The following is a 15,653-nucleotide window of genomic DNA, read 5'->3' on the forward strand; positions in this document are numbered from 1 at the left end:
CATTTGGTCAAATGATTGAGGGTGATTGTCCATCTAAGTGAAAGGCGACTTTCAACGCCTTCCTCTGGGAGGCTGGGGAGCAAGTGCTGCTTGGAGCCCGCCCCCCACACCCGCTCTCACAGCCAAGTTAGAAATACCTTAAGTTCTGCTGTGTGAACTCCGAGAGTCTCCAGGAATGATTTCCTGGTGCGATTACTGACTTACCACATGCGGGAGCACACGTGGTGTGGTCACACACAGGAATCTACCTCTAAAGTCCTCGGTGGTGTTTTTGTTTTGTTTTGTTTTTCTTTCATGCTCTGTAACCACTATTTGTAGGTCACTCACGTTCAGCATTATTTTCTCCTTTTCTTTTCCCCCTACCATTTTCTTTTTCCCTTATCTATTGTTCAGGTTCCTAGGATAACCAGTGTTTGGCCAAGGACGCCTTTCCGACCACTTTTTTCTACCATACAAACAGCTTCTCTGCTCAGCTCTCATCCTTTTGAAGCAGCCATGTTTGGGGTAGCAGGGGCTATGTATTATCTATGTGAGAGAGCTTTTACCAGCAGGTGGAAATCCTCAAAGGTTGGCCTCTTTCTGCTGGTTCTGGGAATTATTTTACTCTCTCTATCTCTTTGACAGTGATACCGCAACTACCGCACTCTGAACAATTAACAGCTTAGATGGGCACTTTGCTTCTGATCGTTGATTCCAGTCTTTTGTAGGATGCATAGATGACACCATGATCTCAGTTGAAAGGAAAATGACCTTGAAAGGACAACAAACTCAAAATGCAGCATCAGATTAGAGGGACCTGTGAGTGACCCAATTGTACAGCAGGAGGAATGCCATCTCCTCTCCATGTACGGGGGCACTCCCCGAGAGCCTGCTGGGTGCTCTCCTCCCCAGGCCCTCCCACCATCAGAACAGCATTTGCTCCCTCACCCAGCTGACACAACAGCATTCTTCCAGGCCACAGAGCCACGGAGACTCCCCCATCCCTGGAACCATGTCATTCCCCGTTTCCTACACACTCCACCGTGAGCTCCATAATGCTATGCACCCATAGCCTGTGCCAGTCCTGGGCTCAGAATCTCTCTGTTCCACATCTTTCATAGAGCTGTGTGGTGTGGGTCAGGTGTCACATGGTTTTTATGACAACCCACTTCGCCATAGAAATTTTAAGTTTTCCTTTTATTGATGTGGTTATTTTAAATATGTAAATTTATGCATTACATTATTTTTTAGATTTTCATACAGAATATGTTTTTTTTTCTTTTTTTCTTTTTTTTTATTTGTTTATTTACAGCATAACAGTGTTCATTGTTTTGGCCAGAATATATTTTTTAAAGGAAATATAATACCCGCCAAACCCCAGTGAAATAAGCTTTCGTACTATGCCACTATGTCGAAAGCTTCCCCTGCCCCCAGAACAGCACCGGCTGCCCATTAGACTAGCCTTTGCAGCTGCTTTCCTGTTCCGCCTCCTATGGGATCCTGGTTCTCCTAGGTCCTTTATTTACTAAACCTACCCTTGACAAATGAAACAGCAGCTGGTTTCTTTATTATTCTTTATTACCCATCTTGGTTTGGAAAAGAGATTCTGAATGTAAATGAAACACATCAAATTCTTTTCTCTTCTTATTGTCACAAAACAGAAGAATAGATCTCTATTCTTTTTCCCACTTTAGATCTGGCCCTTTGGGCAGTACATGGTCAGTTAAAATGCAGGGATGGCATTTTAACTCCTGTCACTGTTACTGCTATTACTGAAGATCTGCTGGCATTTTCATTTTTATTATCAGTCCTCCCCAAACAGAGATGTAAGTCTATTCTGTTACTGTAGGCAAAGAGTTCACTTTGAGTTTTAAAGTTGAACTTGATATAAGAGAAGAATAATTAAACTTAATAGGTGCTATTTTAATTTAAATCTGCCTTGGTTTCATTAAAAACTCCAGAAAATATTGGTGGTTTTGGATAATTTTCAAATATCTGCTACTTACAAAGTTTTTGCTCATTAAAAATACTATATAAAATATGCATATTCCCATTCTCTCTGTGGTTCAGTAACCAGAGTCTACATTATGCTCTGTAATTTCTATGCTCCCTTATTCTGACCCTTCTGAATGGTAAATGTAACCAGAATATTGAATGAAAACTCGTGATTTTAGTGACGTAAGTTCTAAAGGCTCATCTGCTCCTGTAGTATATCGCAATCTTGATTAAAACCCTTTCACATTTAGCTTCCCTTGCCTAAATTTAGGAATGAGATTGAAGCACAGAGAAGTAAGGGGATTTAAGAGGCCATGTCTGGCTATAACAGAGTTCAGGGTGTGCGGAGGAGTGACCAAGCCCCATGCAGAGCTCTCGCTCACTGTTAAAGCCCTGCACGCCCCTCACATTTTGGATCATTAGTGTCCCAGCAAGATCTTTTAAGGCTAAGGCTTAATTTGGCTTTCGGGATGTTGAATTAGTATTTTTTCTCAATTGAAAAGTAATGAAAACGAATTCTCGTAACTATTTATTACTTTCTTTCATGTTGCATTAAAGTTTTGTTGTCCTTGGGAAAGCACCAGAATTAAAACATTAGCATTTGACCCAATGGGAATTTTTTTACTCAACAGTAACCTGCTTGAAAGTTTAAAAAAGAACAAGAACACACACAAACACAATTTCTTATTGTGTCCTGCGAAGTACCGGATTTGCATATGGTTCAAAGCTGGAAGTTGAAAGTATGCTTGACTAAGTCCATTTGTGACTTAAGACTGAGAAGAGGGAGGGTAGAATCTGTCAGTCTATAGTGTGTGCTAGGATATCCCTGCAAATAAAAAGGACTCCCATCTACCGGAAGTGTTTACCAGCCCTACCTGTAAAGCTAATTAAATTGGCACTATGTGCCATCTTCCCACCTGCACAGCACCAAATCTCAGGGAGTGAGGATCTGGCTGGTGGCTGGAATCATACATTAGATTGTTCCAGCTCAGCAGTTTTGTCACAGTTAGCTGTCAGAAAATGCACCACAGTCACACTCAACGCTAACGAATTAAAAAAAAGTAGGAAACTGCTTGTGAAATATGTTAAAAGCTGAGAAAAGCCATCATCCAGACGTGTGCAGCCAGGATGCTTACCTCATGCACAATTCTGGTGGCCTAACCTTCAAACAGACAGTGCATTGTTCCCACTTGACACTAGGCTACTTTCTCAGGAGGGAGCAAAACAGAGTAGATACTGGACAAGCCCATTTAATCCTGTGATCTTTGAAAGCTTTTCCCATTGAAAGAGAAAATTATGTGATGGTGATTTTTTTAGAGGATTTTAGACATCTTAGAGCAAATGATATAATCTTCCTGAACAAACAGACTACCTTCCCACCCTCCAGATACTAAGCTCTTCCTCTTAAAAAATTTAATTGCAGGATTTTTTCCAAAAACATTTTTAAGCAAATTTAACCTTAAGTCAGCCTGAACAGTGATGATTTTGTATTGTTAGTAAGAAACAGTTCTCCAAACTACTTTTTTAGTAAATGCTAATGTTTATCAAATTTGCAACCTAGATTTGTTTCTGTTTTTTTCTGATTGAAAGACAGAACTGAATGTTAAAACTCCATAAACTGACTGCGTTCATAGTCATGTGCTTTCCCATTTGGCTTGTTTGATTCCAGAATGCCTGTGAGCAATGCTATTGTGTGTGTGTGGGAGTGAATTATAATGTGTTTGTACTGAGAACATTAAGTTTCAGTGTCCCTACACCACAATGGCCCCTGTGAAGCCTGGCAGGGTGAGAATGCACAAGACCGTTCTGTCTTTCTATTAGATCCACCAATCAAGCACAGAGCCGGATGGGGAGCAGATGGGGGTGAGGCTCTTTTATTCAGTGGGATCAGTTACATCAACATCTTCCTCGACTGTTTTTAGGGAAACCATTAACATAAGACAGCCAGCATAAATATTTATTGTGAAATTCTTAAGATTTTCTCCACGTCTTTCCAGTGCTGACTGCATATTCAGCGGTTGTTTCAAAGCAGTAAGAGACATCCAGAGAACTGTGGGGCAGCCTTAGAGGTTGTTCCAGTAGCTCCGTGTTCCAGTTCCACCCGTACTATTAGGATTTTTCACGATGTGCTGATGTAACTTGCCACTAAATAATGCTTCTCAGTATAAATTACTAACCACCTTCTTTTGGCTATTCTGGGTACCACAAACCAGTTTTCTAAATAGTACCACTGTTGCAGACTTGCTGTTTACCTATGAGCATGTAGGCTACAGCACAAGAAGTAATGTCTGCATCATCATAAGCGAAAACTCACGTCAACTTGGTTTAGAACAAGAAAATTTTCTTCAAGATATCAATGCATAGATATATAGCTCTGCTTAATGGGATAGAAACTTTGAGACAAAATATGTACCCAAATGTGAGGAACTTTCCTTTCCTGGAAATTTCAATAGGCTCTGACGTTTGACATGGTCCCCAGAAGCTTTCTGCCATCCGTTGTCTTAGTGTAATTAAAAATTAATGTGGTCCCCAGAGTGAGCCAGCTCTGTTCCAGTGTTCATTGGGAAACCTCTTTTCTTCTCTGAAGCTACTAACCAGGTGTCTGATCTGAAGGGAAATTGTGCAATGCCAGAGAAGGGGGTGGGGTGGGAGTTTCTTATTCATGTGGAATTTTGAATTTCAGGAGGAATTCTGCTATCCAGTGGAATGCCTGGCTCTCACTGTGGAGGAAGTAATGCATATTCGTCAGGTCCTGGTGAAGGCAGAGCTGGAAAAGTACCAACAGTATAAAGATGTCTACACCGCCCTGAAAAAAGGAAAGGTAGAGCTATTTCAAGTTGGTTGATAAGCAGGGTTAGAAGAATGGTCTGGTCTCCTGTGGGAATGGTCTGCTGGCAGCCAGATGGTATAGGACTTATAGGGGATTTTAGGAGGTAAGAGGCTTATTCTCTAATACACAGTTCTTGTTCTGCCTTGCTTACAAAAAAGGGGAGTATTTTTGTTTCTCCCTGAGAAATCACAAACTGTAGATTTAAAACAACCATAACAAATAATGGCCTGCCTTCATAAAATCATGTCCGGGGGCGCCTGGGTGGCTCAGTGGGTTAAGCCGCTGCCTTCGGCTCAGGTCATGATCTCAGGGTCCTGGGATCGAGTCCCGCATCGGGCTCTCTGCTCAGCAGCAAGCCTGCTTTCCTCTCTCTCTCTGCCTGCCTCTCTGTCTACTTGTGCTCTCTCTCTGTCAAATAAATAAATAAAATCTTTAAAAGAAATAAAAATAAAAAATAAAAAACCATGTCCGCATTTTTAAGTCTTATAAAGAAACTATATCTGAGAAAGAGACTATATCAGAACCTTCTTCAGATTGATTCCATGATGGTGAACCTCGGAGAGCTATGGCGTATTACTCCCTTTCAAAAGGGGAATTAGAAGTAAATACAGAGCCAAACTATAATTATCACAGAGCCGAACTTGAAAACAGGGTTTCTGAATTCCCATTTTCCTTCCTTCTGCTAAACTTCCCCATCATATAAATGTAAAGTGTATTTAGATGTGTAAATTAGGAATTTAACTGTTGGCAATGCTTTTTTCTCCCTTTAAATTTGTACTTTTTAGCTCTGCTTTTGTTGCCGAACCAGGAGATTTTCCTTCTTCACCTGGTCTTATACCTGTCAGTTCTGTAAGAGGTAAGGTTTTTTTTGTAATTGATGATGACCATAGTCAAAGAAATACCGGTTGCATTTGTAGTTGAATCATTTTCCTACACAGGAACAGTATTAGAGATTACCCAACCCATTATCAGATTGGGCTGTGCTTGGGGGTTAATAATACTGATTTCTTCAAAAGAGTAGAGCAAACAGTTACTTGGAATTAAACCTGGAAAATGCCTCTCTGCATATATTTCTTTTACATAACTAAGATCACTCTAGTAAACATATGTCCAGTTGGAATAGAAAAAAAGATGTGATTGTCATGTGATCCCTGGATAGACGAGTAAGAAAATCCCAGACAGATGTAAGTTGATCCTTTTACAGGAAACAGTGTAAGAGCTAAGGTTTACAGATTGTCTTCTTGATGATCCACAGGTGTATCACTTTGTTACATTCTGGTAAAAAATCAGAGGGTTTTGGCAGTTCATCATAAAAATTCACAACCATGCAGCCATTGGCTTCTCTGACTTTGCAGTCGCATCTCTAGTGTCATGCTGAGTAACATTTCTGATTTTGTATACAGGCCGGTGTGTTCCCAGTGTTGCAAAAAGGTAAGCTAAACTTGGCGAAATCACAACTTGTGTTAATTTTCAGGAGTCTTTCTCTTTAACCGTACTGCTTATTCTCGGTTTTGTTTGGGGTGATAGATGCGGTTGCCCTCCAAACCATACTCCACTCTTCCCATCTTTTCATTGGGACCTTCTGCCTTGCAAAGAGGGGAAAGTTGCATGAGGCCAGAAAAGCCCACCCCTGGCCACCATCGGCCACTCCGGAGCATTGCCAGGTGAGCAGGGGGCCTGGGACCTCAGAGCATCTCTGTAAAAGAAGAATGCTCCTTTTGAGGACTGCTGACGAGGTAGGGTTCAGACTCAGGGTGGTTTGGGGTGTCTGGGTGGCTGGTTTTAATATAGTTTTGCCTTGGACACAGGTCTCCAAAACTTCCTAAAGGTAACTTGACAAGGGAACAAAGCTAGCTGCTTGAAGCATACTTGAATGTCATCCTTACTTTTCTACTTTAGAAATAATTACTTCGGGCGTCCTTTAAAAGAAAACTGACCTTGTTTTCAGTGGAGTCAAAAACTTGCATGTTAACACTCTCATCTTTCTTCTTTAGTGTTGAAAGCAAATCTGTTTAGTTCTAGCATTCCAGTGGTCTGGCATCACTTTGGCTTATCTTCCTGTTGTCAGTATGGCAGAAATAAAGCTTTATGCCAAAAGCTTTTGGCAATTAAAAAAAAAAAAATTGCCTGAATATCAGTTCCTCTGCATTTAATGCAGAGTAAGGTTCCTATGGGTCCTTAAGGGAGGGCAGAAGGAGGTCAAGCCAGCTTGGCTTACGTGCTCACAAGGCCAAAAAGATTGGGGTTTTACATACCAGCTGCCCCCAGGTCAGGGAGATGCTGGGTGCTGGGCACCAGGCAATGCTACTGCTGGCCGCCGCCGCCGCTGTGCAGCCCCGCTGGTGGCTTGCACCGACTCCACTCCGAGACTCTGCCTTGCCGCTCCGGGATAGCCCCCGACTCGTCACCTGTGGACTCAAGGCGGTGGGGCACATTGTTCCTTTCTATATCTACTCTAAACACACATTCCTGTTTGGTTTCACTAAAGTAGTCCACGAGTAGATGATTCCTAGTTTTTTCAAAAAATCACCCAAAACATTTATTACAATGTTGACCTGGTTAACTTCAGCTCCCTGGGATCCAAATAATTAGTAACCCAAATAGAATTGTTGGAGAGGGATAGGTATATCTGATAAATGCAAAAATGCTGAGGAAGCTGCTCCGAAGAGAACTTTTCAGGATTGAGACCAGTTGACTTCAGTTTACTCTAGTCTGCCCTCCTGTCTACAGTTGACTTGTGTTCACCAACTCTGACACGGGGTCACTGGAGAAAGAACTTGAAGTCCTTTCTGAATTATCGATAGGACCTTAGCAACTTGTACTTTGTTTCGTTTTGTTTGTTAAAGTCCACTGTATAGTATTCGGGTGAATACTCTAATTAGGCTTTTTTTCCAAAAATTCTGAAAGGGATACTAAGAGTTTTCAGTATTATTATTTTTTTTTCCAGTATGACTATTTCTTAATAAAACAGGTTTCCTTGTTTCTTTTTTTTTTTTTTAATATTTTGAATTTTATTTCTAATTAGAAATTCTTCCTTTGGAAGAGCATGAGGTGACTCGCCAATTCCATAATGTATTGATAACAGATTTACTTTTTCTGCACATATTTTCTCAGTATTGCGGTAGAACTGTAAGTGACAATACTGGATACTCTAAAGGTTGTGTTTGTTCCAGGTTCTCCTCAAAATCTAAGTCTGTGGACAAGTCTGATGAAGAGCTACAGTTTCCCAAAGAGCTGATGGAGGACTGGAGTACTATGGAGGTGTGTGTAGACTGCAAAAAGTTTATTTCGGAAATCATCAGTTCCAGCCGGCGCAGCCTGGTGTTGGCCAACAAAAGAGCCCGATTAAAAAGGAAAACACAGTCTTTCTACATGTCCTCACCGGGCACCTCGGAGTACTGCCCTTCAGAGAGGACTATCAATGAAATCTGAGCCTGTGCCTTTCAGTTGCCTTGTGTTCCGAGTTGGTACCAGCGCGGGAGAACACTGAGCTGGACTGTCTCTCCTTGCCGTGGTCTTAGTTCATAGGCTTGAATTTGCATTAGATCAGGTTTTTGCTGCCTCACGTTGTTCCACAGACTGAATGCTGTGTTCCTATCGATTGATACGTGACAGGTCAGCCAATCGCTCGTTTGCACTGAGAGAGAACAATAGCTTGAAACTTGCTTCCGTGTGTGCGCGCGGATCTGGAGGCCAGAGACTTTTTCCTTAGTTCAGTTCCTTACTGTTTCTCAGATCATTTCCCAACTAAGGCAAAAAGCTTCTCCTAGGAGAAATCAGCCTCACAAAGGTGTCGATGTTCGCACAGTTTTACGCAGTAAGTCATATTGGCACTTCCGCCCTACTGCGTTCCTGCCTAACGCACACAGTGGCCGGGCCCTGCCACATACCGGGTACCTGGAGTCGCCGGGCCAGGCTGTGTATCATCTCACGGCACAAAACCTGGAAGGATTTGCTCCTGCTATCAAACTGATTTTAAATTATTGTTGCTCTGAGCTAAAGACTACGGGAGGGACTTCATGCCTACATTCTAGTGCAAAACATCTGGGTAAGCTGTACACCCCAGTGGGAAACCATTTCCTCTGAGCTGCTGTGTTCGCTCCAGTGCAATGGATGGGTGTCCCCTGAGTGGGTGACAGGTTTTCGTTCCCTATGTTGAATGGATTATGGTTCCTTGTAGTTTTGTAACAGAGGTCTAAAGAATTAAAATTCTGTGGGAGTTTCAGGACAAAGGAAGGCTAGAAGTTTGTCAAGATGTTGCGTGTATTTTGGTTAACTCTGAGAAGGATCGTGACAGCATAGGGTGCCAGCCGTTGCCACACTGCGAGGAACGAGCTGGAGCTCATCCGTTTTCAGCTACATTTTTCATAACTTTATAGTCTTAGCCGTCACAACTAAATTAAGCCACAATTTGGTACCTAAGGTCTCCAACTGAAATTTATTTATTTTTATAAATGAATCTTAAGGGGAAAATTGTCTAGTTCTTTTAAAATTACGAGAAAATTAGCCTGCTGATAGACTTTTTGGATGCTTTTTTGCACAAGTTTTCCTTGTAAACGACTGGAGGGAGTAGGGCGGGTTTTGATGGAGGTAGGTTGGAGGATAGCACTCACTGTGTACATGAACTATCTCAGCTTGTTTGTCTCATGCTAGGAGCTGTACTTTATTATTTTAGTAAGCTTAGAAACTACCAACCAGTCAAATTGCCATTGGCATTTGGGAAATCAGTTAATGCACATGCACAAGAATTTCCTAAAAGCTACAGGACCCATCTGTAGTCAGCACTGCAGCAGCACCATTGAATAAAAGGCATGGCAGTCACATTTCACTCCACATCAAAGTATAGTAACATTTCTACATTAGATTAACAGTAATACCTCAAAACTGCTCTGGTAGTAGTTTTTAATGGGTTGAAATTTACAATTTAGTAAATGGCTTAAAATTACTTATACTTATGAAATAAACTTTACCAATTGACTAAAATAATGCATGTTAACAGTTCGTCTGTATTTGCATGTCAAAATGGGCCACCAGAGAACCCTTCTTGAATTTGCACATGTTTAAATTATTTTAAAAACTCTCATGTACAAGATTTAAACAGTATATGGGGTGAATCTCATTTATAAAATTTTCCAAGGGACTATTTGGACTCTGTACCCCAGATGCTTTGGTGGAAGCCACACACCCTTTGAGGGCCCCAGGTTTAGGCCTCGAAATGACAACCGGGAAAGGGAATGGTGTTTGTGTAGGGATATAGACATGACCCAAGACAGTAGGCTTTTTAAAATAACGACTAGTGTACCGCTGTTACAAAAAACATAAAAAAACTAAGCCCCTAAAATGAGAGTTTCATTCACATTTACAAGGCAGATACCTAGCTCATTTTAGTCTTTGGCTTCAGTCCTTCAGGTTTCTGATGCTGTCCAGGCTGATGAGGGCATTTTGATCACTCTTACCAGAGCATTAGAATGTGAATCCTTGAGCAGCATTAACGAGGTTTGTCAAGTGGGTGGTAGGTCTATGTGAGACAGTCCGCAGTGTGAGAAGACAGGTGACACACTTCAAAGCGTAGAAATCGGATTAGCCTCACTTTTTATTGCCAAAACAATTTCTTACAGTTTCTCCCATAGCCATGACATGTGCCCAACACCTCAACTACGTTAGGTAATTCCCAGAGAGTAAGTAATTCACTAGCAGCTTTTGGAGCATGGTTTTACCCTTGTTAACCTTAGTCTCTGACCTTAGGCCTGTCTTCCTCTTCTTAACTACTAAAATAACATACCTTCGCAGTATTCCTTTTTTTTTTTCCTGGTTTCCAACTATTCAGCATTTACACCTGATCCGACAACAACACATTGGCTAGCTGGTCAGAAGGAGATGTGTCTGAGAGCTCGCATGCACACCTGAACAGCCCTTGGCATGCCCTCCAGCACTTGCTCCTTTCCTCGCAGACTTCACGTGCTTGCCCCGCTGGGAGATCATTCCTTCCCCACGGCTTCACTTTCTACCAGTGTCAGAGTAGATAAGAATGCTTGTAAATACTGTAATATATTTATTAATATTTGAAAGGCATTCATTCAATGGACAATGGGAATTAACTCTCCCAGGACAAGTGAAAATGAAATAATTGATATGTACGTTGACTTAACAGTCTTACTAGATTTCAAGTCTTAAGCCTTTCAGATTAAACCAGAAGGTTGTTAAGTAGGAGTTTTTAAAATGATCTTACATTTGAAGAGATGATGTGATTAGCACCGTGAACTCATACCATGAATTTTTTAAGGCTTTTATTTTTCTAACTGTATTAATAAATATAGCATTGGATTTTAGGGGTCACATAGGAGACATGAAAGTTTTCAATTATGTTGCTATTTGCTAAAGCAAAATGGCAGAAAATTTTGTTCATGCCAAACTGTTAGAAGAGCCATGGAGAAATGTGTACACTGACTGGACTTTGACCTGGCTTCCTGTGTGTGTGAGACTCAAGGTATTGCTGGCATTCAGGGTGACATGACGGTACTAAACGTTTTCCATTCAAGTCTTTTATTTTAAAATTTAGGGAAAAATAAAATGGCTTTCCATCATAACTTCCGTGTTGAGTTCCTATTGTAAAATGGTGATGTGTTTTGGGGAACAAGTGATCAGAAACCACCTAGGTTAGGAAGGCAGGATACTCGCATCATCAGAAGTTACGATCGGGTTAAGATCGACAATCTGACAAGGACTACACTAGAAAAATTTTTAGAAGGAGCGCCTGGGTGGTTCAGTCAGTTAAGTATCTGACTTTTGGTTTTGGCTCAGGTCACGATTTCAGGGTCATAGGATCGAGCCCTGCATCAGGCTCTGTGCTCAGTGAGGAGTCTGCTGGAGCTTCCCTCCCTCCCTTTCCCTTTGCCTCTCCCCCAGCTTGTGCACACTCTCTCTCTCTCACTCTCTCTAAAATAATAAATTTTGAAAAAAGAAGGTAAAGAAAAACGTTCATTAATAACAAAGAAAAAAGGAAAAAAATTTTTAAAACGGAGCCACTACCGTAATTCTACAATGCTACCAAGAAGCCATAACCTCCTCTTTTACCCTCCACAGTGTAGGAAATTAAGATTCCACAAGTAGTGTGTAATGTTTCATCATATATGAGAAGTCACATAATTGAGAAGTCACATAATTTGCAGAGACAAATTATGTACAGAAAAATAAAGCTTTTATGTATTTTTCCTAAATAGAATTCCTCAAGGGATATATTCCTAGAATGTCCCATAAGAAAATTTCCTGTCGTAGCATGTAAATTGCTTGAGGAGAAAATTAGAAAGGTTAGACCCCAGTGAGCTTAGGGAAGTTCTTATGTTTCTGTTAACTAAATAGAATCATCTAAGATATTTACGTATCACAAACATTAGCCGATACTGAGTTTAATACTCATTTACACAAGCTACCCCCTTATTTGTCAGGCATATTTGAGGATCTCTTTCCACTGAAGCTGCTCTGTGAGGTGTATAAACAAGCCATTTGTGTGTGTGTCCAGCTCATGGTCCAGTGTTCACTGACTGGCTGAGCCAAGTCCAAGTCCTTGCCTTGGGCCTCCTGGACTCCAGAGATAGAGAAAACTTGGATACCACCAAGAGGAAAGCTTTGGGTAACCTTTCTAACTGTTTGTCTTTGTCCTCCCCAGCTTTAGTGCAGGAGGGTAGTTGTGAGTCATCGTAGTCTAGCATTTCCTAAAGAGAACTGTTTCTAGAAAAGGGCTTGATTGCACATATGACGTGTTTAGAGACTCCAGTTCTTGTCTCTGTGCAGAATGTGCAGATACACACACACATACACACACACACACACACACACACACACACACACAGATTCGTTATAATGTTCATACAGGGTATGCTCCTCCCATATTAGCCAAAGACCCACGTCTAAAAACCTCCTTTTATCACCCAAAAAGTTGAGGAGCTAAGAACCTATTTACTATAAAACTCTGCCTACACTAATTAAATGTTCAGGTGCAATTACCTGGCAGACTGAATTTGCACTATTTTTTCTGGTGCATTCCATTAAAATGTATATGATGCATAATTGATGTATTTAGAATAGATCTTACTATGCAAAAGATTCTGCAGCTCTCTGCTGCAGCAAAATCCGAGCCACTTCAGCATCACTGAAGCAGTGGAAATAAAAGAGCTTCAGAACTGACAAGACAAGGCCCTTGAAAAGTGGGGCATCAAAAGTTCCTTTACATCCTGCAGCTTTAGAACTGAAGAATCCTCGGAGGTTTAGACTCACGCCATGTTCAGTGTGTACTGTGACAGTATACTACTCATTGCTTAGATTTCTTTTGCTACCTAGAGGGTCTGACCCTGTGGGTCCTGCACTAGGAATGCTCTCGCAGGCTGCACTAATGAATCCAACTATGGATTGCAAAGGGGGGGGGGGGGGGTCCTGAGTGTGGCTGGCAAGGGGGGACAACCTTGAGCGACTTGCTCACTTAAAGTTTGCCCTTCTGTGTATTCTTTGCTTTTGTATTCCCTTGTGACTGAGGCACTGTTCAGTCCCTTTCCCTAGGGTGACACAGCAGAGGACATCCCATCCCAGCTCCTCCCAAGAGCAGCAGTGCTGGGAAGAGTGGAAGTGCCAGAGATGAGTGAGGATTTCTGTAGAGCTACCTTGAATATCAAGTTCCTAAGCAGACACGGTGTAAAAGCTGCAGGAAAGCACGTGGGGGAAGAAAGGAACAGCCAGTCTCTGCACAGGTAAATCCGAACAGTGTAGCTACGGCTGTATGGAGCCTCAGGTGTAAGCAAGAAACAGAATCACTTCTACTTTTAAAGGGAAAAAATTCTGATCTCAGACATCCCAAAGAGAAAAGAAGCCTCAGAAGATTCCAGCTTGCCCATCAAGGCAGGGGACGTGACTTGAGACAACAAGCCTGGAGTCATCCTAGCACAAGTCTCAAGGTCATTTCAGAAGTCCGATTCACAGAATAGAAACTTGGACTGGCACTCCAGCCCCCAAATGTCTCCTATGACAACCTAAAATATTCCCCAAGGTGTATCCAGTGGTAGACACGTGTCCTTCCCAGCAAGAACTGGACCTTTCTCTGTTCCAAATCTAGCGAAAAGGATTTCTCCGGACCCACGAGCCTTCGTTCTGACTACTGAAACAAATTAGTCTGTCATCATCGAAGCTGATTCTAAAATGGTACTAACTTAACTATGCTCCAGACAACAGAACAGCTATCTAGCACTGAAAAGTTTCCTTAACATTTCTGGATTTCAATTTCTTTCATTTTTTAAAGCAAGGGTGTCAGGCGAGGGGTTCTCTAAGGTCAGTTTTAACCCAGAAGAGGCATTCAACACACTGGATCAAACAGCCAGTACTACATAGGTACCAACCAGCAAATAGTTGAGAGCCTGAGCGAATGGTCAACAAGAAATTGGAATATATATACATATTATAGATAGATAGATAGATAGATAGATAGATAGATAGATATCCATCCATCCAAGCCAGCCGTTTCACTAAAGTGAAGTGTGGGTTGACTGGTACTTTCCAGGCAATATTTGTGTTGAGGACAAACCTGGTTATGTGTATTACACAGACACAAGAAATGCAAAAACATGCTGCATCTCTTTGAAACTTGGGGAGGCAAAGACAAAAATCCAGCTTTACTAATTGCTATAAAGAATCTGAGCCCTTGTTCATCCATATACCTCATGGTCAAAAAAAATCCTGAATAGATGTCCTAAAATTAAAAAGAAAATTTTCAAAAAGTTGATATATATTAAAAACAGACACAAAAACCCCAGCGTTTTACATCAACAACATCTGGTTACTGATGGTTCAGCTCCCAACCCTACACAATGGGAAGACCTTGTCAGGCCTGATAAGTCTTTGATCCCGCAGCATCAGAGATGCAAGAAAGGTAAAGGTCTAGAAGGAGGTAGCATAGAGGCAACTACATATAACAGACAATCTTCGTTGCATTAAAAGGTAGCAAACAATCAGGCAACCCTTGTTATCCAGCTTGGCCAAAGAACCAGTTACCACAGCTACAGGGAATCCCCAGTATATACACCTCCAAGGGTAATAATGGGCTCCCCAGCCAAGAAGCTTGTCTCTTTAGCCCTCTCAGTGTGGTAGACCCCATCCCTGCCTGGCTCTCTTCACCAAATTTGGTCTCTACTGGTGACTTTCAGAGCTCAAAGTGATCCAAGAAGGAGGTCCTGCCTCCAGCCAATGGCAAGCTCTTAGCTCTGTTTAAACATGTCCAGGACCCGGGAGACACTTACTTCTGCAAAGGTCTATCTTTGAACAACTCTAACAGTTGGGAAGTTCAGCTATTGTGTAATTTAGTCCCATTGTTTACCCCTTGGTTCTGTCTCATGTGGCTCTACAAGAATGTGCCTACTCTCCCAAGTGGCTGCCTTAAATAGCCTAATTCTGCTGTCTCCCTGCAACACTTCCTACTTCTCCCTCCTCCCTTCTGCACTTTTTCTCCATTGCACTTAGCACCCAACACCCTACTAAATTGTTCCAGGAAGACAAGGATCTCCGTCACATTTCTTCACTGCCTTCTCCCAGTTTCTGGGGAAATATTTTGCATGTAACGGGTGCTCAATAAATGTTTGTGGAGTGGCTGAATGAATGGAATGAATGAGCAGGTTTAATATGGAAATGAGAATAAATGAGAAATACAAAGATGGAATCATCAAGATGTCTTCTAAGCACTTGTAGTTTTAATCTGTGCTCTTTAACAGGTCACTGCCATGTGCAGCCCCTGTGGCTTTCCCAAAGTCAATAAATAAATCACAGCATTCCTAAAGTAGCTAATTCCAAGACAGAAGCTTGAGTCAGTAGC

The 15,653-nt window shown here is 41.7% G+C and overlaps 1 protein-coding gene across 7 annotated transcripts in view; it reads left to right on the forward strand.

Moving 5' to 3' along the window:
• SPIRE1 (spire type actin nucleation factor 1) overlaps positions 1 to 11,378 on the forward strand; it is a 203,265-nt gene extending 191,887 nt beyond the window's left edge. For 4 of the 7 annotated variants that reach the window (XM_046025415.1, XM_046025416.1, XM_046025417.1 and 1 more), the window contains 5 exons: positions 4,658 to 4,795; positions 5,590 to 5,660; positions 6,208 to 6,235; positions 6,332 to 6,468; positions 7,978 to 11,378. In XM_046025415.1, coding sequence (XP_045881371.1) covers positions 4,658 to 4,795; positions 5,590 to 5,660; positions 6,208 to 6,235; positions 6,332 to 6,468; positions 7,978 to 8,236 — 633 coding nt within the window. In that variant the 3' untranslated portion in view covers positions 8,237 to 11,378. Of the gene's footprint in view, positions 1 to 393; positions 568 to 4,657; positions 4,796 to 5,589; positions 5,661 to 6,207; positions 6,236 to 6,331; positions 6,469 to 7,977 lie in introns of all 7 variants that reach the window. The other 3 variants (XM_046025412.1, XM_046025413.1, XM_046025414.1) reach the window with 1 other exon arrangement.
• Positions 11,379 to 15,653: the final 4,275 nt, after the last annotated feature.

This window comes from Meles meles, chromosome 12 (assembly GCF_922984935.1).
Source record: "Meles meles chromosome 12, mMelMel3.1 paternal haplotype, whole genome shotgun sequence".
Lineage (NCBI taxonomy): Eukaryota > Metazoa > Chordata > Mammalia > Carnivora > Mustelidae > Meles > Meles meles.